We start from the raw sequence: 22,482 nt of genomic DNA on the forward strand, positions 1-22,482 counted from the left end.
CCATGTCCGGATCAAACGCGGCGTAAAGACAATATCTACATACTTTTGCTGCTTTTCTAGATTAATTAATTAATTTTATTTTTTAGTAATTAATCTCTTATAAAGAAACTAGCTGTCCGACAACCATTATATTAATTCTTAATATTATTTTCCTAGGTCAAAAAAATGAACCCATGTTCCTATTATCCGCTGCGCTAATTATTCCGAATGTGATTGTGAAGCCTACATTAGAAGAAATCCAAGAGGTTCTTATTTTAGCTGGAAAGCATATATCAGGACTATCAAAGGGAGTGGCTCAGTGGACGGGAGGCAAATCCTTAAGGGTATTTTCACCACTAAATTTATTTATAAATACGTAACATGATTAATTGTTTGCTTATTTAGTCCAAATATTTAAACTACTGTAACAATGAAATATATAGTGATTAGAATTTGATATCTAATAATAAATATTAGAAAAATCGTATTGTGTTTTCGCTTACTATTATGATTTATTATAAGATATATTTAATATAAATATCAGAATAATAGTTTGAATTCAATTACAATTAGTAAACTACTTAAGTCCAGTAAAGTTCGAAAAATACGATTTTATTTTGATCCGAAGTTTTGAATAGAAAATACATCAGAGTAAATCTAAATTCTTAATTATAACTACTTTTTTTATATCTATATCATGAATTTGGTCCAACTGAGCTTATAGTATATAAATCTTTTGTTTAACATGTCGTTAATGAAACGAGTAGAACATAAGAATTTAATTTTAGGATTCAGGTCTTCGAAATGATTCGAACCAGGTTGGTAAAAGCGATGTAACTAGCTAATTAATAAATATAATTTTAATTCGTGTAAATAATATATGCTTTGTATACTTAATGAAAATAATTTGGATATCCGACTATATTAAAAAAAATATTTATTTTAATTATTTGTATATAAAAATTATCAAACAGATGAACTAAATTAATAATAATAATATCTTTATTTTGTTGATAAATAATTATACTGTAGTGGATCTGTGGACAAATTATATTTACGAAAGCAGATGTTTGTAATGATTTCTTCTTATGTTTATATGCTAAGTATCTATGTTATACTCACTAAAATAAAAAAACAAAATCAATAATACTTAATTTTCGTTTAGGCTCACCGACTGACAATAATAATTAATAGCTTAACATAATATTGTGACATGAACATTTAAAAAAAATTAATATTTCAATTTTTTTTTCTTTCCTATATGTGGTGTTTATTGTTGTGGTGTGTCTGTATTATTTACACTAACTGTAAAACACAAAATGTGTGGTTTTGTGATATTGTGCGCAATTATTTACATACGCTATCAACACAACTTTTGCATATTATTTGCCTCACTTGGTGTTGCTTCATTTTGATTAATTTCGTCATCTGTATATATCACATCCAAATTTATTGATTTTGTTTTCGTTCGCTTTGCTTTCCCTGTGCACATACCTATCCAGGTTAGCTGGAAGAAACTGGCCGGTCACCAGCCAAACCAACTGTTTGAATTAGTGAACAAGATTGACGAACAACAGGTTCAATCAGTGGCAGCTCCCATGAACGTAGCAAAGTCTATGAAGATTATAGATGCTACTAAAATAAAGAAAAAGAAGTATTATAGATTGGAATCAGAGGAGAAGCCAATATTTCCATTCCAACAGAAGAATTTTTATGGTCTGATAATGGAAAATAAAGAAATAATAAAAACTTTAACACTCTTATCCATGTGTACGCAGAACATTAAACTAGTAAGTAATTTTAAGAAGTTCAACTAATTATCGATTCATGTTTCCATCAAACGATATGTGCCTATATATTTATTTATATTGTCGACAAAAGACGGCCTTACTATTAATTCAAACTGATTTATTTCTGTGCTGTTTATTTAATCGCATAAAAATATATTGAATACATTCACGAATTTAAAACGGAAGGCTAACTTTTAATTAGCGATTCAATTCCGATGCAGTTTAGTCTAGGTACTTAAATTGAATCGCTAAGTTTCGTACCATGAAGTTCTTACTAATATTCTCTTAGTTCTCATCTCATCTTTCATCAATAATTTTTTTTAAAAGTTATTAAAAAAAATTAAAAGTTATTTAAAACGACTTACTGTCCGCTAGGAAAGTAGCAACTTTTATTGAAACGCTCACTTGAACATACGAATGAATGAAAGAACTAAAATAGTTTGCGATTCAATTTTCGACTTGATTTGACGTCAACCTAAATTGGATAGCTTTAATGAGGTCGTTGTATGAAATAGCAAAGCAGTTAATTTTAGTTCATCAATCGCAATAACAGTTCATGATAGGTGTCCGCAGTCATTATTATGCAGTATTGTCTATACTCTATACAATCCTGTTTTATAATAATATTTGAAATTCAGGAATTAAATACATTGGTGAAGCGGTGGCGACCATACCACTATTTATGGAAATGCGAGAAAACTTTGCGACAACTTTTGTCGTGGAATTTAAATGATTTTGAACTGGCTCTAAAACGACACAGCGAGTTGGAAGCAAAACTTACAACTGAACCAGAAGTAGTTATCATTGGTAACTGTATGGCAGTATCCACGGAAAAATTAAAGTTGGGTCTTATGACAGAGCTGAAGAGTGAGTATTAAAACCAATCTTTCAGTTAAAGATTTGTCATCAAATACAGATTGAATAACCTATTAAATTATTTTAGATGGAACACATAGAATAAGCCAAGCAATGCGAAAGAAGTATAAACGTGAAATGGACTATGTGTACGCAATAATGAATGATTTAGAAAGAAAATTAGAAAGACCTATTCGAGACCTAGATGATGTGAGAACAGTTATGGAAACTTTGAAAAAAATAAGAGAGCAAGAGGTGGACATGGAATTGAAAATAGACCCTGTTGAAGTAAGAAATGTTTTAATATCAATTTGATAGTCAATTTAAAATTTAAAATTCTATCATCGCTTCACACAAAAAATATCGATTATAATTTTCATTCTTGCAAGATTAACACGACAGATTTATGTAGGTTCTCGGTCAAATTGTATTAAGTAATTCAATACAACTTTCAGGAAGCTTTCAATGTGATAACAAGATATGAACTTCCGGTTAATAAGGAAGATTTGGAACAGGTTGATAACCTTAGGTACACATGGCAACGACTACAAGCCACGGCGTTGGCTTCTCATGTACAACTCCTGAATATGCAACCGCAGTTCGAAAGTGATTTAAACAATAATCTTGATAAGTTCAGAGCCGACAATGCTGACTATTGTCATGAATATCGTCATGCTGGTCCGATGCAGTCGGGCTTAAGTCCAAGGGAGGCCTCTGATCGATTAATATTATTCCAGGTAATTTTTTACTAGGTAGGAGACTCACGTTATGGAAAGTGGCGAGGCAACCGCAAAACTAAGGCTCAAGAGATAAAGGCCGACAACGCATTTCTTGACGCCTGGTTGTGCGAAGATAAATTTTTACTTGAATTAAAAAAAAAATCCTAAATTTATAATAAAAGAAATCGCAATGACCTGTCCAATTGACATGGAAATAAAAATATAAATATTTCGTTTAAAGAAGGAAATTAAATATTAAGGCATAAATTTTCTCTTTTCATCACGTATTCTAAAAAAACATGTATTAGATAGAGTAATATTTCTCAATGGCAAAACTAATACTCTAGTAAGTAAAAACATACAATTAGGTAATAATTGTTTTATTTTTTTATAGAATCGATTTGACGTTATGTGGCGTAAGCTACAAACTTATCAAAATGGAGAGGAGCTGTTTGGGCTACCCCACACTGAGTACCCAGAGCTTGCCCAAATACGGAAAGAGCTAAATCTTTTACAGAAGTTATATAAGTTATACAATGACGTCATCGACAGAGTCAGCAGTTATTACGACATACCATGGGGAGAAGTCAATATAGAAGAAATAAATAACGAACTAATGGAATTCCAGAATAGATGCCGGAAGCTTCCGAAAGGGTATGCTATTATAATTCATATAATACAAATGTTTGTTCTAAAGGTCACTCCGGACCTAATCCTAACTATTCAAAATATTATTTATGCATCAGCTTAAGTTCGACGGAGCGCGATACAAAATAATAAATAAAAACGCGGGCAAAGTCACGGGAAGAAGATAATAAGACATATAATATAAAGCACAGACTTATTGTTTTATATTATATATAGATTTAGTAATTAAAACTCTCGTTTATTATCCTTGTTTATACAAATAGATAAAAATACCTGATCGTATAACTGAGTCTATTACATAGAGAATCACATCTAAATATATTCTTGATTTTGTCTTTTATGTTCATAAGCACATTGACGAATTTGTTGGAAATAGCGACGATCATAATATTAACACGAGGAACAAACATAAAATTCTCGTGCTTAAAGTAACTAAGTCTTTTACTGGGCGATTTATATACTTTTTCAACATGATCCCAGAAATACAAAAACAGAAGTACAAAACAAATTCAAAAGAATTGTTTAAAAACATTTGTGTGGTAAAGGTAAATAAATAACACGAATGGTTTTCTTAATGAAACCACAGACTTTACTTACTTTAACTTTACCAGTGGGACGCTCCTTCGCACACGAAGCCGGCTAGATTATGGGTACCACAACGGCGCCTATTTCTGCCGTGAAGCAGTAATGTGTAAACATTACTGTGTTTCGGTTTGAAGGGCGCCTGAACTCGGCTGAGTTTCTTGCGCACGTTCTTCTCAGGTCTGAGGCATACTGTTTGAAATGGGGTGATAGATAGTTTTTTGACGTTCAATATATACCTAATTAGAATCCTATTTTGAGTAAAATAATTGAACTTTTATTTGAAAATTCTAATGTATAATTATAAGTCTTCTTTCATGCATATTATCCAATAGCTGAATACAACAATACCCTGATTGCTTTAAAGGTTATATAAACTTTTGTTGTTGGAAAAGTTGAATCGGATCTTTTTTCACAATTTTCCGCCGTCATAATTACATAAGCCCGTAATGCAATGCCTTTGAGAAAAATCTGTTTTGATTTCCAGTTCAATATTTAAATAATTAAAACACTTAAATTTAATACAAAATAAATCCATTAGAACTCAGTTCCATTGGATCTATGCTTTTGTCATTGAAAGTTCCATTACAGTAGGTTCAGTTGTTCTGAGTGACTATTGAAAACATTTCAAATGTAACCTTAAATACGTATTCTAATTTGAAACAGATATTTTTTTTTTGGAATATGCATAGATTTGTTCCTTATTACGTTATTTTATTGTACTCTGCATCTATGACATACTACATACCTTGCATCTATAACATACCAAATGATTTATTTAGTTTAAAGGAGTGGCCTGCCTTCTTTGCTCTCAAAAAGACTATCGACGACTTTAATGATATGTGCCCCCTTTTGGAACTAATGGCTAATAAAGCTATGAAGCCTCGACATTGGCAGCGTATAATGGAAGTAACAAAATATAATTTTGAGCTAGATAATGAAGACTTTTGTTTGAAAAACATTTTAGAAGCACCATTATTGCAAAATAAGGAAGATATTGAGGTAAATTACTATTGTACAATTGAGTGTTGACTGCATGTTAGAATAATAATATTATTGTGATTAATTATGTTTTCTAGGATATTTGCATATCAGCCATGAAAGAGAAAGATATCGAAGCTAAACTTAGACAAGTTACCAACGAATGGTCAGTTCATGAGCTGACTTTCCAAACATTTAATAACAGAGGAGAATTACTCCTAAGAGGTGACACAACAGCAGAAACAATTGGACAATTAGAAGACAGTCTCATGATTTTGGGATCTCTATTGTCAAATCGGTATAGTCACTAGTATTATATTACTTATTTCTATTCAATCGAGTTCACTTAGAACAATAGAGTATCAGATAATGTTTTCTTTATCGAATTATTCAACATTTTATTTTTCCTTTTGTAGGTACAACGCTCCGTTTCGAAAACAAATACAACAATGGTTATACGATTTGCAAAGTACAAACGAAATATTAGAAAGATGGCTTTTAGTTCAAAATATGTGGGTTTACTTAGAAGCGGTTTTTGTTGGAGGTGATATTGCTAAACAGTTGCCAAAAGAAGCGAAACGTTTTTCAAAGATCGACAAGTCATGGCAAAAAATAATGCAACGTGCCCACGAAACTCCTGGCGTGGTATCATGTTGCGTTGGTGATGATCTTCTCAAGCAACTACTGCCACATTTGCAAGAACAATTAGAACTTTGCCAAAAAAGTCTGAGTGGATATTTAGAAAAGAAGCGAACAATGTTTCCTAGATTCTTCTTTGTTTCTGATCCAGCGTTGCTAGAAATTCTGGGGCAAGCGTCAGATTCTCATACAATACAAAACCATCTCCTTTCCATATTTGACAATATCCGATTCGTTAAGTTTCATGACATAGGTATCTATATTTTTATTACTTACTAGCTGACCCAGCAAACGTTATATTGCCATCATAGTATCATCATCAACTGTAGTTAATCTATGAACTATAGGTAGCTAAAATTAAGTTTGTTTTTTTAACTCCTGAGAAAGTTAGACAGATACAAAGATTCTAATTAGTTATTCATTTTAAACTATTCTTTCAATTTGATTTCTGAATGACGGGGGACACATCAAAGGAAAAACAAAATTGTTGTTTTTTTTTTTAAATTCCGAACATGTTCACCTTTTGAACATTCTCTGGAATTCCACAAATAATTCAAGACCAAAATTAGCCAAATCGGTCCAGACGTTCTCGAGTTTTAGCGAGACTAACGAACAGCAATTCATTTTTATATATATAGATTTATAATTCGTGTATTTAGTTTACTTATTTACATTAGCGTTTTCTTGTGCAGAGTATAACAAGATGGTTGCTATAGTATCATCAGAAGGTGAAGAAATCAAATTAGAGCGACCAGTTCGTGCAGAAGGTTCAGTTGAGACATGGCTTACGTCCTTACTACAGTCGGCCCAAAGTAGTCTCCACTCTATAATTCGAAATGCTGTATCATTCATTAATGACCCTACATTTAACCTTCTTATGTTTCTTGATAAAATGCCAGCTCAGGTATTATTTATATATTATGTATATCTGTTCACTTATATGTGTCGAAATTGTTATTTCGTACATTTTCTTCATTACAGGTTGGTCTCTTGGGTATTCAGATCATTTGGACTCGAGATGCAGAATTAGCACTAATGCAAGCAAGGCAGGATAAAAAAATAATGTTGGAAACTAACAATAAATTTCTCGAACTTTTGAATACTCTCATCGACCAGACAACCAGGGATTTGCTAAAAATTGAAAGAATTAAATTTGAAACTCTTATTACGATTCATGTACATCAGAGAGATATATTTGATATGCTGGTAATTTTTAAACTATTATATCAAAACATCAATATATTGTTCCTATTTATTACCCTTAAAATATATTTTTATTATATTTTAAGATGAATATCATATTTAAATAGCATAAATAAAATGCTAAATATATGCTATAATTATATATATCAATATATAATTTATACTGGAAGACGTAGTGTTGGTAGGCCCTCCACAAGAAGGTCTGGGTTATTTCGCCAGACTACGTTTAATGAGGGTAGCGCTGGACCGATCGTCGCTAAATATATAAAAGCTTTGCCGGCGGTCACATCGTAAAACGCATGTGTTATTTTTCTTATTTTTAAACATGAAGAAATATTGTAACCGATTGTAATGAATTAGCCTCAGATAAATTTAAAAATAAAAATTTAAGACAAATATTCATTCCCAGTGTCGTCTGAACGTTCGCTCAGCAAGCGATTTTGAATGGCTGAAGCAATGCAGGTTTTACTTTAAAGAAGATGCAGATAAAACTTGGATATCGGTCACGGATGTTACATTTACATACCAAAATGAATACTTGGGGTGTACGGAGCGCCTTGTTATTACACCATTGACTGATAGGTGGGTAAAATAAAATTGATATTTATCTACCACTATACCTTATATTACAGAACGAACACGACTTATACTGCATTAGTAATTATACAACTAAATAAGTAATGTCTCTGACTGTATAGCCTTACTATTAATAAAATAATAATATAAAATTAAAGAGTAATTAATGATCAATGGTATAAATCATAGACTTAAAATATACTAGAGAATAGACAGACTGACAGCCCGATAATGTGTGAGCAATTTTTGTTTGTGTGCGTGCGGGTGGGGTTTCGTATTCAATATACTAAGGACACTGTTTACGACTTATCAATCGAAATAACAGTAAAATATATTCGCAAATCTTTTCTCATTTTATGGTATCTCTGTTACGTTAGTATATTGTAATTTCATACAAGCACCGTGACATAGCGTTGTGTATGCAATTTTTTTTCTATAAATTAAGGTTGAATACTTCAAACATTATTGTCTTTACCAACGACGATCTATACATATAATAGAACGTCATTGGTCTTTACAGAACTTTTCAGAAAACCTCGTGATATATTTCATTCAAACATATTAAATCTGATATAAAATCCATGCAAGAAATGCAAGAAAGTCGCGGCTCTACTTACTTCTACTTTGTAAATATTTAATAATTAATAAAATACATTAAGTTATTTTTACTCGTGCTCTTTTAGTCTGAGAAAGAAGGGTATGACACAAGTTCAATACGTAAAAATACACCGTTAGTTTCACGAAAGGGGCGAAAGTAGCGCGGGTCCAGAAAACGGACAGGGGACGCCACATCAAGTTTGCTTCGGTATTATAAACAAACTTGTGAATTTTTAATAATAGTTGTCTTTAAAATTTGTTAATAATATGAGTATGCTTTTTCCTGGGAATATTTCTTGAGATTGTTCGTTTTGGTTATTTGAAGTAGTGGTGTATTAGGCAGATTGTTGTCAATAATTAAGTATTTATTTGCTATTCTTAATAGAATCATATCTACATAATACCTAAAATGGATATTTAATTCTTAAAGATAAATATTAGCAATATACGACTAAATGTTATTGTTTGTTTACAGATGCTATATCACATTAGCACAAGCTTTAGCAATGAGTATGGGAGGTGCCCCATGTGGACCTGCTGGTACGGGGAAAACAGAAACCGTCAAAGATATGGGGAAAACCCTCGCCAAATATGTTGTTGTCTTTAACTGCTCCGACCAGATGGACTATAGGTATATCGCTTCTAATCTATTGTGTTTTGTAATTTGCTGTTCTTAATTTAAATAATGTTTCTCGGCACAGAGGCCTTGGACGCATTTACAAAGGTCTGGCGCAGTCAGGCTCTTGGGGATGTTTTGACGAATTCAATCGAATTGAATTGCCAGTTCTGTCCGTAGCTGCTCAGCAAGTTGCAGTCGTCCTTGCTGCTAAGAAGGAAAAAAAGAAATCCTTCCTCTTTACGGACGGTGATATGTCCGAGATGTGCCCTGAATTTGGAATATTTATAACAATGGTACAATTAATCAGTTTATATATTATATTGCCAATATAATAATATATTACTAATCTAGATAATTGTTATTATTTCAGAATCCTGGATATGCTGGTCGAAAGGAATTACCTGAAAATTTAAAAATACAATTTCGCACAGTTGCCATGATGGTTCCCGATCGACAAATTATTATACGAGTAAAACTTGCTTCCTGTGGTTTCCTTGAAAATATAACACTTGCTAGAAAATTTTATACCCTTTATAAGTTATGTGAAGAACAACTTACGAAACAGGTTAGGAAAAATCCTAGAGTTAAGGATATGATGTCATTGATAACCTTGCACTTTTTGTATTGCCCTGATTTCTATGGTACTCATTAAATGATAATTTAACGAATAATCGATAAAATGTATTAAAATAAGGAACCATATTTTAGGTACACTACGATTTCGGTCTCAGGAACATATTATCAGTGCTTCGAACCCTTGGAGCTGTTAAAAGAATTAATGCCAAAGATAATGAAAGTACAATAGTGATGAGGGTTTTACGAGACATGAACTTATCTAAGCTCATTGATGAAGATGAACCATTGTTTATATCTCTTGTTGCCGATTTGTTTCCAAATCAAATGTTGGAAAAAACTACTTACCCTGACCTTGAAAAAGCAATAAAAAAACAGGTCGATATGAATGGTCTAACCTATCATCCACCATGGGTATTAAAAATAATTCAGGTGAGGGGCTCCTCTTAGTTTCATTTTAATAAAAAAATGTCGTAAATAATTTCTTATTTAAATTCTTTTAAATGAATTACCTTTTAGAATAGTTGAAAAACTAAATAAAAAGGCTAATAAGGTTGAACTTTCGTATCGCAACAAAATCCATGATTTTTAAGTATCTTATACATTACAAATATAATCTTCCTTACAGTTATACGAAACACAGCGAGTAAGACATGGTATAATGGTTCTTGGTCCACCTGGTGCAGGAAAAACTACTTGTATTCACACTGTAATGAGTGCCCTATCAGAGACTGAAAACCTCCACAGGTTAGAAATCTAAATACTATGACGCAATTCCAGCATTTAGTTACATATATTAAATAAATAATCTTTCAGTTTTAAAAAAGTACTATAGTAGTTCTGTTGTTGTAGAGAAATGCGAATGAATCCCAAAGCAATAACAGCAGCGCAAATGTTTGGTCGTCTAGATGTCGCTACTAATGACTGGACCGATGGCATTTTTTCTGCTCTATGGAGAAAAACTCTTAAAATCAAAACAGGGGAACATATTTGGCTAGTTTTAGATGGTCCAGTTGACAGTATTTGGATAGAAAACCTAAATTCTGTTCTTGATGATAACAAAACACTAACTCTTGCGAATGGCGATCGTTTAACAATGTCACCTACATCTAAAATTATATTTGAACCAGAAAATATCGATAATGCTTCTCCAGCGACAGTATCAAGAAATGGAATGGTGTATATGAGCTCTTCTGGCTTAGATTGGGAACCAGGTAACTTTGGTAATTTAAAACAATATACTTCCCTTTGAAGATATTTCTGCTTTATTTTACTTTTCCTTGCAGTTTTAAGTGGTTGGCTGAGAACAAGATCAATTCGAGAAAATGAAGTATTTAGTTCGTTGTTCGAACAAACTTTTCCAAACACCTACACGTGGTGTACTCAAAATCTTTCGTTTAGTATGAGAGTTCTTCAAAGTAACATTGTTTCTCAAATTTTAAATCTATTAGAAGGGCTAGTTCCACCGCAGATTGTTGAAACTGAAGAACAGTCTGCAAGTAAGTCGATAAATGGAGATATTGACGATGATGAGGACAAGGAAAAAAGTGAAGAAGTAGTACTGTACACCCCCGAACATTTACATAAAATTTATGTATTCAGTTTAACTTGGGGTTTTGGTTCTCTTTTTGAGACTGACGATAGAACAAAGTACGATAAATATTTACGAGTCACATTTAGTGATATTTTAGATATTCCAAAACATCCGAATAATAAACCTAGCATTATATTTGACTTTTATGTAAAATCTAATGGAAAGTGGGAATTATGGGACGATTTAATCACTAATTATCAGTATCCTGATACTGCTACACCTGATTATTCAAATATTTTGGTCCCAATTACTGATAACGTTAGAGTTAGTTACCTTATTCATTGTATTGCAAAACAAGGTAAAGCAGTATTGTTGTTGGGAGAACAAGGTTCTGCAAAAACAGTTATGATGAAAGCGTATATGAAAAAGGCTAACCCCGAACAGTTTATGGGTCGATCATTCAATTTTTCATCTGCAACAAGTCCTTACCAATTCCAAAAAACTATTGAGAGCTATGTAGAAAAACGCAGTGGTATGACTTTTGGCCCTCCTGGTGGAAAAAAGATGCTTGTATTCATAGATGATATAAACTTACCCCAGATTAATGAATGGGGTGATCAAATAACAAATGAAATCGTACGTCAAACAATGAGTATGGGAGGATTTTACAGCTTAGAGAAACCCGGAGACTTTACTACTATTGTAGACATACAATTTTTGGGAGCCATGGGACAACCAGGTATGTATAGCAACAGAGAATAGATTTTTATCTTTCTTTTAAAAAAATTATGAATAAATAAAATTTATATTTTAGGTGGTGGAAGGAATGATATTCCCTCTCGACTCAAACTGCAATTTTCTATATTCAACTGTCCTCTACCTAACAATGAATCTATAGATAAGATTTTTAAAGTAATAGGAGAAGGTCATTATAATATTAAACGAGGTTTTACGGTAGAAGTTCGTACTCTTATAAAAAAAATTATTCCACTTACACGAGAGCTTTGGGCAAGAACACGATTGAATTTATTACCAACTCCTGCAAAATTTCATTATGTGTTCTCTTTGAGAGATCTTTCGCGAGTATGGCAAGGAATGGTAGGAACCTTGCCAACAGTAATAGAATCAGAAAAATGTTTAATGCTTTTATGGAAGCATGAGTGTTCTAGAGTTTTTTCAGACAGATTTACACATCAGGCTGATAAAGATTGGTTTAACAAGGTTTTGTATGGTATAACAGAGGAAATTCTTGGCCCAGAATATAAGAAAATGATGGAAAAAGAGCCCGTTTTCGTAGATTTTATGAGGTAACTTTGAAAGTACTTAAATAAATATGCAATTAGGATTAATACTGTTACAGATTACTAATTTTAATGTATTTAAACAGAGATGCTCCTGAGCCCACTGGAGAAGAAGGCGAAGACGCTGATATGGAATTGCCAAAAGTCTATGAACCAGTATTTGATTATAGTGAACTCAGAGATCGATTGGAAATGTTTTTATCACAATTTAATGAAATGGTTCGTGGTTCTGGTATGGATCTTGTATTTTTTCCAGATGCCATGTTACATTTAGTAAAAATATCACGAGTAATCCGACATCCCCGTGGAAATGTTATGCTAGTAGGCGTCGGTGGATCTGGCAAACAATCATTAACAAAACTATCAACATTTATAGCTGGATATCGTTCATTTCAAATTGCATTAACGAGATCATACAATGTCGGTAATTTCTTAGAGGATTTGAAGCTACTTTATCGGTCATGTGGTGTACAAGGAAAAGGTACAACATTTATTTTCACTGACTTGGACATAAAAGAAGAAGGATTTTTAGAATATCTAAACAATATTTTGTCGTCTGGGGTAATATCGAATTTATTTACAAAGGATGAACAACAGGAAATTATTTCGGAGCTTACTCCAATCATGAAACGAGAAAACCAAAAGCGGACTTTAACTAATGAATTGGTGATGGAATATTTTCTTAACAGGACGTGTCAAAACCTTCATGTTGTGCTATGCTTTTCACCAGTAAGTTCAAATGAATTTATTCATAAATGTGTAGGTACTTTTCGAAGTATGTTAATACTAAAAAATAAATAAATTAAAACAACTTCTTTGACAGGTAAGTGAAGCTTTTCGGTATCGTGCGTTAAGATTTCCTGCACTTATATCAGGATGTACTATTGATTGGTTCCAGCCTTGGCCTAAAGACGCTTTAGTATCAGTAGCTGATCATTTTCTCGCAGAATTTGAAATTGAATGTAGTGTAGAGGTAAAGAAAGAACTGGTTACTGTACTTGGAACTATACAGGATGTAGTTTCACAAGTTTCTACTGAATATTTTCAAAGATTTAGGAGATCATCACATGTCACCCCGAAATCTTATCTAAGTTTTATTGGTGGTTACAAAACCATATATCAAATGAAACAAAAAGAACTTGGCGACGGTGCTTTACGTATGGATACAGGATTAGAAAAACTAAGAGAGGCTTCAATATCTGTTGAAGTATTAAAGAAAGACCTAGCTGTCATGGAACAAGATTTAGCGTTAGCTTCTGAAAAGGCCGATCGCGTTCTATCTGAAGTTACTGAGAGGGCTATGCAAGCTGAAATAGTAAAAAATCAAGTTCAAATTGTTAAGGAAAAGGCAGAAGCCTTAGTAGCTTATATAGCTGAAGAAAAAGAAAAGGCTGAAAGAAAATTAGAGGCAGCTAAACCTGCTTTAGAAGAAGCAGAAGCCGCTCTTAATACTATCAAACCAGCACATATTGCGACTGTAAGAAAATTAGGCAGACCTCCTCATCTTATTATGAGGATTATGGATTGTGTGCTAATATTATTTCAAAGAAGGCTACATTTAGTTATATCAGATACAGCTGCTCCATGTCCAAAGCCATCTTGGGCAGAGTCTCTAAAGGTAATTAAGTTTTTCATTTTGTGAAGTAGAAATGTTATTTAATTTAAATTATACAGTGCTATAAAAATATTATATTTTAGACAATTACTAGTTGAAGAATTCGTTCACATATGGAAATCTATATAATATACTAGCTGTTCCCGCTATGTTGTGAACGTGGACTTTCTTGGCATGTTAATATACTTAAGTTTAAACGCAACATGACTGTTTTTATGTTAGTATCACAATTTAGTTTGGTATTTGTTAATTGGCATATCAGAGATTGTTTTGGATAATGACTGAATGAATGCGTAGGTGAAGACTCAACTAACGCTACTATACCTCTATAATCACCAATAACACTCTCTGTATTTTAAAATAGAGGTCAAATTTGCAGGAATGTGCGCATAGAAATATTTTATAAGCGCATGAATGCAAATGTCACTCAAACCTACTCCTGAAATAGAAAATAGTTATCCTTTTGATTTATTTATAGTTACTACGTAACATAAGCTCATGGAACTGCTTAAGAATTGAATGAATTCGAGGGATAAAAACATTATCTTAAGTGCCGCAATCTGTCAAAGACTCTGTTACTATTAAAATCTAATGCCATTGCCATTATATAATTTAAGGTACCCTAAACTGTTTTCTACACTCGAAATATATACACGAAAAAAAATATATTTCATATGATTACGATAACTAGCGGAGCGAAGCTGTTTTTCTTTTTGTTGAGCCTAGACGGGTTCTTTTTAGCAAACAAACGATTTCAGCGCAAAATAGAGCTCAAAATACACAACTAATCGTATTTTACAAACACCACCAATTTGCAATCAAGATCGTGCAAGCCGTTCTTGAAAAATAAAACGACATACAGACTGACAGACAGAAACAAAACCATTATAAAAATCGTAAAATTGATGTCAGTAATTCGTTAAAACATTTTTAACGTAAAGTAATATTTAACAAAAAGGATGTAACTATCTGTAATTACATAATTTTTGTAACAAATAACGTGAAACTGTCTGCAGATACTAATCTTAATATATATAAATAACGTGACACATTGTTTGTCCGCGATGGACACCTAAACTAATGAACGGATTTTAATGGGGATTTCTTCATGGAGTGCAGTTTAGTCCAACTTGAGAGATAGGATAGCTTTTATTTCGAATTGGGACCCATTATTATTTTTATTTTCAATATTTGTTTTGTATGGTATTCTGCTGTGAAACAAGTTCACTATAACAACAGGGAGCATATTTTACGAAATAATTCTTGATATTATGAAATATTATTGACAATTTCATAAAAAACAGTATTTTATTTATTATGTATAGAACAACGTCTGTCGGGTCAGCTAGTTATAATATATAAAGTAGCATAGATAAGATCTCACATTACAGCTGATGCTTATCATATCAGTATATCTTAGCTATCAAATAAATATTAGAAATTGGAAATTGTAATTTTATCATCATTAGCTTTATAAACAATAATGATTAATTAATAGATGATGGCAAGCACTACATTTTTACTCCAACTACAAAATTACCCCAAGGATATTATAAATAATGAAATGGTGGAACACTTACAACCCTATTTTGAAATGGAAGATTATAATATGGACACTGCTAAACGCGTCTGTGGTGACGTTGCTGGTTTATTGTCTTGGACGAAGGCTATGGCCTTCTTTCACAGTGTAAATAAGGAGGTTCTACCTCTAAAAGCCAGTTTAATGTTGCAAGAAGCAAGGTTGAAGGTAAGGAAGTCGTAACTGTTATTTATATACCTAAATAAAATATATAATAATAATAATAATAATAATAATATGGACACACTTTTTACACAAATTATCATGCCCCAAATTAAGTATATATACTTATATATAACACAACCCATAACACAGGCTACTTAGCCTGTGTTATGGGTTGCAAGACAACGATATATTTAATACAATATACTTACTTAAACATACATGAATACATATAATCAGATGTTAATTATTAATAATTTAATATTAATTAATACACCCAGATAGCAATGGAGGATTTAGCATCTGCCGAAAGACAGCTTGAAGAACGTGAAATGTCACTACGCAAAGTCAAGGAACAATATGAGGCTGCTGTTTCTGAAAAACAACAACTTACAGATGCAGCCAATGTATGTTTAAGAAAAATGACAGCTGCTACTCAACTAATAAATGGTTTAGGAGGAGAAAAAATAAGGTGGACTCAACAAAGCAAAGACTTTAAAGAGCAACTTGGTAGATTAGTTGGTGATGTAGTCTTAGCAACCGGATTTTTGTCGTATTGTGGACCTTATAATCAAGAGTTCCGAAATAGTCTATTTAATACATGGATGGGAATATTGAAAAGCAAGCATATACCTGTTACGGACAATTTAAATATCACAAATATGTTAGTTGAAAATGCTACGATATCAGAATGGACGTTACAAGGTTTACCGAACGATGAGTTATCAGTACAAAATGCCTTAATTGTGACAAAATCCAGTTCTTATCCCTTATTGGTGGATCCACAAAGCCAAGGAAAAAACTGGATCAAAAATAAGGAAAGTACTAATGAACTACAAATTACGTCACTTAATCATAAATACTTTAGAACTCATCTAGAAGATAGTTTGTCACTAGGAAGACCACTCTTAATAGAAGATGTGGGGGTCGATTTGGATCCAGTTATAGACAATGTCTTAGAAAAGAACTTTATCAAATCTGGGTCAATTGAAAAAGTAATTGTAGGTGACAAGGAATGCGATGTCATGCCTGGATTTATGCTTTATATTACCACAAAGCTACCCAATCCACCCTACTCGCCAGAAATAAGTGCAAAAACATCAATAATTGACTTCACTGTGACTATGCAAGGACTTGAAGATCAATTATTAGGTCGCGTAATTTTAATGGAAAAGTCAGACCTGGAGGAAGAACGTGTAGCACTTTTTGAATCTGTTATGAAAAATCAAAGAAGTATGAAGGAACTTGAAAGTAATCTATTGTGTCGGTTAACATCATCTGAAGGGTCTTTAGTAGACGATGAAGCTTTAATTCAAGTTTTGCAAATTACCAAAACTACTGCTGAAGAAGTAAATGAAAAACTTAAAGTTGCAGAGGTTACTGAAAAGAAAATTATCAAAGCACGTGAGGAATTCCGGGCAGTAGCAGCTCGAGGTTCTATATTGTATTTTTTGATTGTTGAAATGAGTAATGTAAATCTTATGTACCAAAACTCCTTAAAACAATTTTTAAATATATTCGATAATTCAATAACGAAATCGACTAAAAGTAATGTTACTGAAGATCGCATAAATATAATTCTAAAATATCTAACTCATGAAGTATGGGCTTTTACACTACGAAGTCTGTATGAAAGGCATAAAGCTTTATTTACACTTATGTTAGCTATGAAAATAGACTGCCATAGAGGTCTCATATCTCACGACGAGTTTATGGCATTCGTAAAAGGAGGCGCTTCTTTAGATCTGAATGCAGTTACCCCAAAACCATTTAAATGGATTTTAGATATAACTTGGCTAAACTTAGTAGAAATCAGCAAGCTGAATATATTTTGTGACGTACTACAGAAGGTATATCAAAACTTTATTTACTTTATTTATTTAATATTCTATTTGAGTATCCTGATTTTTATTTATTAAGTCGAAGGAGCATTCGCGGTGATGAATATTTTCCATTAGCTGACCAAGATTCTCTCAGAAAGGTACAGATATTGTATCTAGTTGGTTTCATCACAGTACCTTTTTAGGATTAGAGCCAATGACGTTCTATACACATAGACAATGCACCTCATACAAAATCAAAGCCGAAATATGGCACATGCCACAAATCACACCATAATAACCTTCGACTGCTATGTCTATACATTTCTGCGTTTACTTAGTTGTTTAAAATAAAATTGGTGAATAGGCAGCAATGTAAACACTATTTCAGTTTCAGCTGCGCATTTTGAATATAGAACCCGATTTGGACAGTGACATCAGTGGAGTAGCAGTTAGGTATTTTTTAAATCAAGATAAAACCGTGGGTTGCTATAAGTTTAATGTTCGTCAGTCTGTTCCATTTTCCGATGAAGATCTGTTCAGTCGGAGGATTTTTACGTTTTTAATGAAAAATAATACTCATATTATAAAGGGGAAAGTTTATTGGCTTGAGTTTATATTTGTTACTTCTTTACGTTCTTAAGGGATTAGGATTTAATAAGTTAAGGTAAGGTTTAATGAGAGAAACTTATACTCAAATATATATTTTTTTATTTACATAAAATAATTAATTAAACTGGTTATTTAAATGTTTAGTCCCTTGAATTAAATAAAATTTGTCTTTTAGACTTAGATATCTTTTCCAGGGTATCTTTTTGGTATATGTAACGTAAGCGGACATCAGCATTTGTTTGTATGACAGCTTCTGTCAAATTTTGAATGTAGTTAAATCCAAAAACCTTAAATCCTTTAGTGGTGCTATATACATATTTGCGATGTAAATAAGTATCAATTATCACTAGGTAACGTAGAACGTGTAAATAGCACTAGTATGTAAGCGTTGAAGTTCTGTAAGCCGTTCACATTACACAAAATACAATATTGCTACTCATTGTTCATCCTTGTGAAAGGCCTTCCTTTAAAAAAAAATAACAAATAAACAACCGACTGCAAAAACACTATTCCAAACTAATAGATATAATATAGATATAAACCAAAAGTATAAAATAATTGCGGATTTTTATACGGCTAATTCATAGATCTAATTCTAGTAACATAGAACATGGAAACACCAGCTTTAAAATAAAAAATAATTATCAAAATCGGTTCACGAAGTCGAAAGTAACAAACATAAAAACATACCGACGAATTGAGAACCTGCACCTTTTTTGAAGACGGTTAAAAACAGCGACTCTATTGTTTTTATTTCTGACTGTGTCCTTTCATCTGTCTCATTCTGACAAGCGGGTCTTGCCTGGGGACTTGTCAATAATTAATATCATATTAAATGAAAAAATATTCGTTTTATTAAATTACTTAAGCTTTTTGCATATCAATCTTATATAAATAAAATAACCTTACCGATGATAAGTCCCACCATCTGTTTTTTGAGTCGTTAATGTATTATTTAAGCACTCTTAGGCTTGTTGATTGACACACAGTTGACACACGACTAAATAGAAAAGTGTGCTTACATTGTCTTTAAGTACACTTTTGCCGTTCCACTGTCAGACTGCGAATGATATGTCCATATGTATAGAACGTCATTGATTAGAGCATTAAATTTATTTAATTAATGTTTGTTTTAACTTAAACTTATTCAAATAATTATTATCTTACGTGATTCTGACTATAACTGTCATTTATAGATATCTACAAATGAAAAGGAATGGCGTGTATGGTATGAAAAAGCAAAGCCGGAAGAAGAAACGATTCCGAGTGGATATCAAGAAAGTTTAGATGTTTTTAGAAAATTACTTTTGATAAGATCATGGAGTCCAGACAGAACTTTGTCGCAGGCCAGAAAATATATCGTTGGTAATGTTACAGCTTCAATAAATGTACATAGATACATTTATTAATTCAGTTCAATTCAATTCTTAGTATGTTTTATATTTTTACAAAGAGTTACAATCACACGCGCCTATTTTCTCAGATTCCCTCGGTGCGGAATATGGCGAAGGAAGAATACTTAATTTAGAGACTACATGGGCAGAATCGGAACCTAGAACACCACTTATATGTATCCTATCAATCGGTTCAGATCCTTCAGTACAAATTGCTTCTCTTGCAAAATTTAAGGACATCGGTAGGTATCCACTTAAAATTAAAAAAAAAACAATATACGTGGCATCAAAGTGATTTTAGATTTTTTCTATAAAATACTGAATTTCAAATATTTCTTTTTAGTTCTCAAAGCGGTTTCAATGGGTCAAGGACAAGAAATTGTGGCCCGTAAAATGATATCAGATTCAATGAATGATGGTGGATGGGTACTACTTCAAAATATCCACTTGTCTCTACCATTTTGCGTTGAAGCTATGGATGCTCTTATTGAAACTGAACACATACAAGAATCATTTCGATTATGGCTTACAACAGAAGTTCATACAGATTTTCCAATAGGTCTCCTGCAAATGGCCATTAAATTTACCAACGAACCGCCACAGGGAATACGCGCAAGTATGAAAAGGACTTACCAAAATATAACACAAGATACCTTAGACTATTCATCGCTGCCCCAATGGCCACCTCTACTGTATGCTGTAGCATTCTTACACACCATCGTTCAGGAAAGAAGAAAGTTTGGACCACTGGGATGGAATATTCCGTATGAGTTTAATCAAGCAGACTACGCCGCTAGTGTCCAATTCATACAAAATCATTTAGATGAAATCGATCCTAAAAAGGGTATATCTTGGCCAACAATTTGTTACATGCTAGGAGAAGTTCAGTACGGAGGTAGGGTTACAGATGATTTTGACAAGCGCTTACTTACAACATTTACAAACGTTTGGTTTTGTGATGTATTACTACGCCCAGGTTTTGAATTTTACAAAGGATATAAAGTTCCTCAAACTCGCAACTTGCAGGGTTATGTTGATTATATAAATCAGTTACCATTGACTGATACTCCAGAAGTATTTGGTTTACACGGCAATGCCGATATAACATATCAAATTAATAGCGCTAAGGATATTTTGGATACTATTTTAAGTGTTCAGCCAAAAGAAGGTGGTAGTCAAGGTGGAGAAACAAGAGAAAGTATCGTTTACCGTTTAGCAGAAGATATGTTAGAAAAGTTGCCGAAGCAATATGTTACATTTGAAGTAAGAGAAGCGTTGCAAAAAATGGGTGCTTTCTTACCAATGAATATTTTTCTAAGGTATGGCTATTTTTTTATTTCGAATGAACGAAACCTTAAATTATACGCAACAATCAATGCAATAGATAGTAGCAAGTATGTTTTGACTTAAAAGAATTTAATAAAATTATTGCGGTAGCTTTCTTGAAACCTTTCGTTTGAGTTGTTTCACTTGAATCAAGATTCTAATGATATGATATTTTATACTTACGTGAATATAATATAACCATATTTTTCTACTATTTACCTTATTTAATACGTCTACGTAATTAAAATGTATATAAATGTATATAATTGCTGCCATTTCACGTTTTTCATTAAGATATCAATCAGTACAATTGTTCATACACACAGGTTGTCGACACAAATAATTCGAGTCAAGAGTGTGCATATCTAGCTAAAATTTGTTAAAATATTTATACGATAATCAAATTCCTTAGAAAATATTAAATATAGTAATATGTTCACAGGCAAGAAATAGATCGTATACAACGCGTTATAAAAACTGTCCATACTACATTATGCGATCTTAAACTAGCAATCGATGGGACGATTGTTATGAGTCAAGGTCTACGTGAATCCCTTGATGCAATGTACGATGCACGTATACCATGCCAATGGTCCAAAGTATGTTTAACTTTACCCTTTTTTATTGCTTATTTTTGTATTATATTGGATAGTGATAAATAATAAAATAACTCCATTTTAGGTATCGTGGGAATCGGCTACTTTAGGTTTCTGGTACACTGAGCTACTCGAGCGTGAGCAACAATACAGAGTTTGGCTCCGAAATGGAAGACCGAGCTCTTTCTGGATGACTGGCTTTTTTAATCCCCAAGGATTTCTCACTGCTATGAGACAGGTTTTTAATTTTTAACAATATAAAAGATCGTTTGTAAAATTTTACATTATAGTTCTAGTAACACAATATCGTGCATAGTATAATTAATAATGATAAATGTATGTATGTAATAATGATAAATGTAGCCACAAACCAATTTTAAATAATTAAATTATGGTCATTTTGCCACTATCATCTGACTTTATAATATAACGATAGCAACATTGTTATAGGAAGTGACACGCAGCCATAAAGGCTGGGCCTTGGATTCTGTTGTTTTACAGAATCATATTACAAAACTAAACCGAGAAGATGTAAACGAAGGTCCGTCTGAAGGAGTTTATGTTTACGGACTTTTTCTAGAAGGTTTGTATGTATTTGGAGCATGTCATTTAATTCATACTTAAAATATACTAGCGTATAGACAAAAAGCGGAAGAGAACGTCTCTAACGGAGATATAACAAGACAGTAAACGAATCTTTTGTTAATGTAACAGATTTTGATTGTCGTAAACAGTCAGACACTCATGACATTAGCTTCAGTATTTTGAATATTAAACCACCA

At 32.4% G+C, this 22,482-nt stretch overlaps 1 protein-coding gene across 1 annotated transcript in view; it reads left to right on the forward strand.

The window, feature by feature from the left end:
• Positions 1–22,482, forward strand: part of LOC126978417 (dynein axonemal heavy chain 5) — a 51,592-nt gene that overhangs the window by 27,841 nt on the left and 1,269 nt on the right. The window contains exons 18-47 of the mRNA XM_050827187.1: positions 157–318; positions 1,462–1,769; positions 2,408–2,636; positions 2,713–2,912; positions 3,080–3,361; positions 3,738–3,997; positions 5,356–5,575; positions 5,653–5,852; positions 5,971–6,446; positions 6,886–7,097; positions 7,175–7,399; positions 7,806–7,978; positions 9,045–9,200; positions 9,271–9,481; positions 9,559–9,753; positions 9,897–10,193; positions 10,390–10,508; positions 10,614–10,975; positions 11,048–12,034; positions 12,110–12,602; positions 12,683–13,325; positions 13,420–14,214; positions 15,710–15,958; positions 16,234–17,802; positions 19,581–19,749; positions 19,868–20,020; positions 20,122–21,097; positions 21,547–21,703; positions 21,786–21,938; positions 22,151–22,283. Coding sequence (XP_050683144.1) covers positions 157–318; positions 1,462–1,769; positions 2,408–2,636; positions 2,713–2,912; positions 3,080–3,361; positions 3,738–3,997; positions 5,356–5,575; positions 5,653–5,852; positions 5,971–6,446; positions 6,886–7,097; positions 7,175–7,399; positions 7,806–7,978; positions 9,045–9,200; positions 9,271–9,481; positions 9,559–9,753; positions 9,897–10,193; positions 10,390–10,508; positions 10,614–10,975; positions 11,048–12,034; positions 12,110–12,602; positions 12,683–13,325; positions 13,420–14,214; positions 15,710–15,958; positions 16,234–17,802; positions 19,581–19,749; positions 19,868–20,020; positions 20,122–21,097; positions 21,547–21,703; positions 21,786–21,938; positions 22,151–22,283 — 10,764 coding nt within the window. The remainder of the gene's footprint in view (positions 1–156; positions 319–1,461; positions 1,770–2,407; positions 2,637–2,712; positions 2,913–3,079; positions 3,362–3,737; positions 3,998–5,355; positions 5,576–5,652; positions 5,853–5,970; positions 6,447–6,885; positions 7,098–7,174; positions 7,400–7,805; positions 7,979–9,044; positions 9,201–9,270; positions 9,482–9,558; positions 9,754–9,896; positions 10,194–10,389; positions 10,509–10,613; positions 10,976–11,047; positions 12,035–12,109; positions 12,603–12,682; positions 13,326–13,419; positions 14,215–15,709; positions 15,959–16,233; positions 17,803–19,580; positions 19,750–19,867; positions 20,021–20,121; positions 21,098–21,546; positions 21,704–21,785; positions 21,939–22,150; positions 22,284–22,482) is intronic.

The sequence above is a fragment of the Leptidea sinapis genome, chromosome Z (genome assembly GCF_905404315.1).
Source record: "Leptidea sinapis chromosome Z, ilLepSina1.1, whole genome shotgun sequence".
Lineage (NCBI taxonomy): Eukaryota > Metazoa > Arthropoda > Insecta > Lepidoptera > Pieridae > Leptidea > Leptidea sinapis.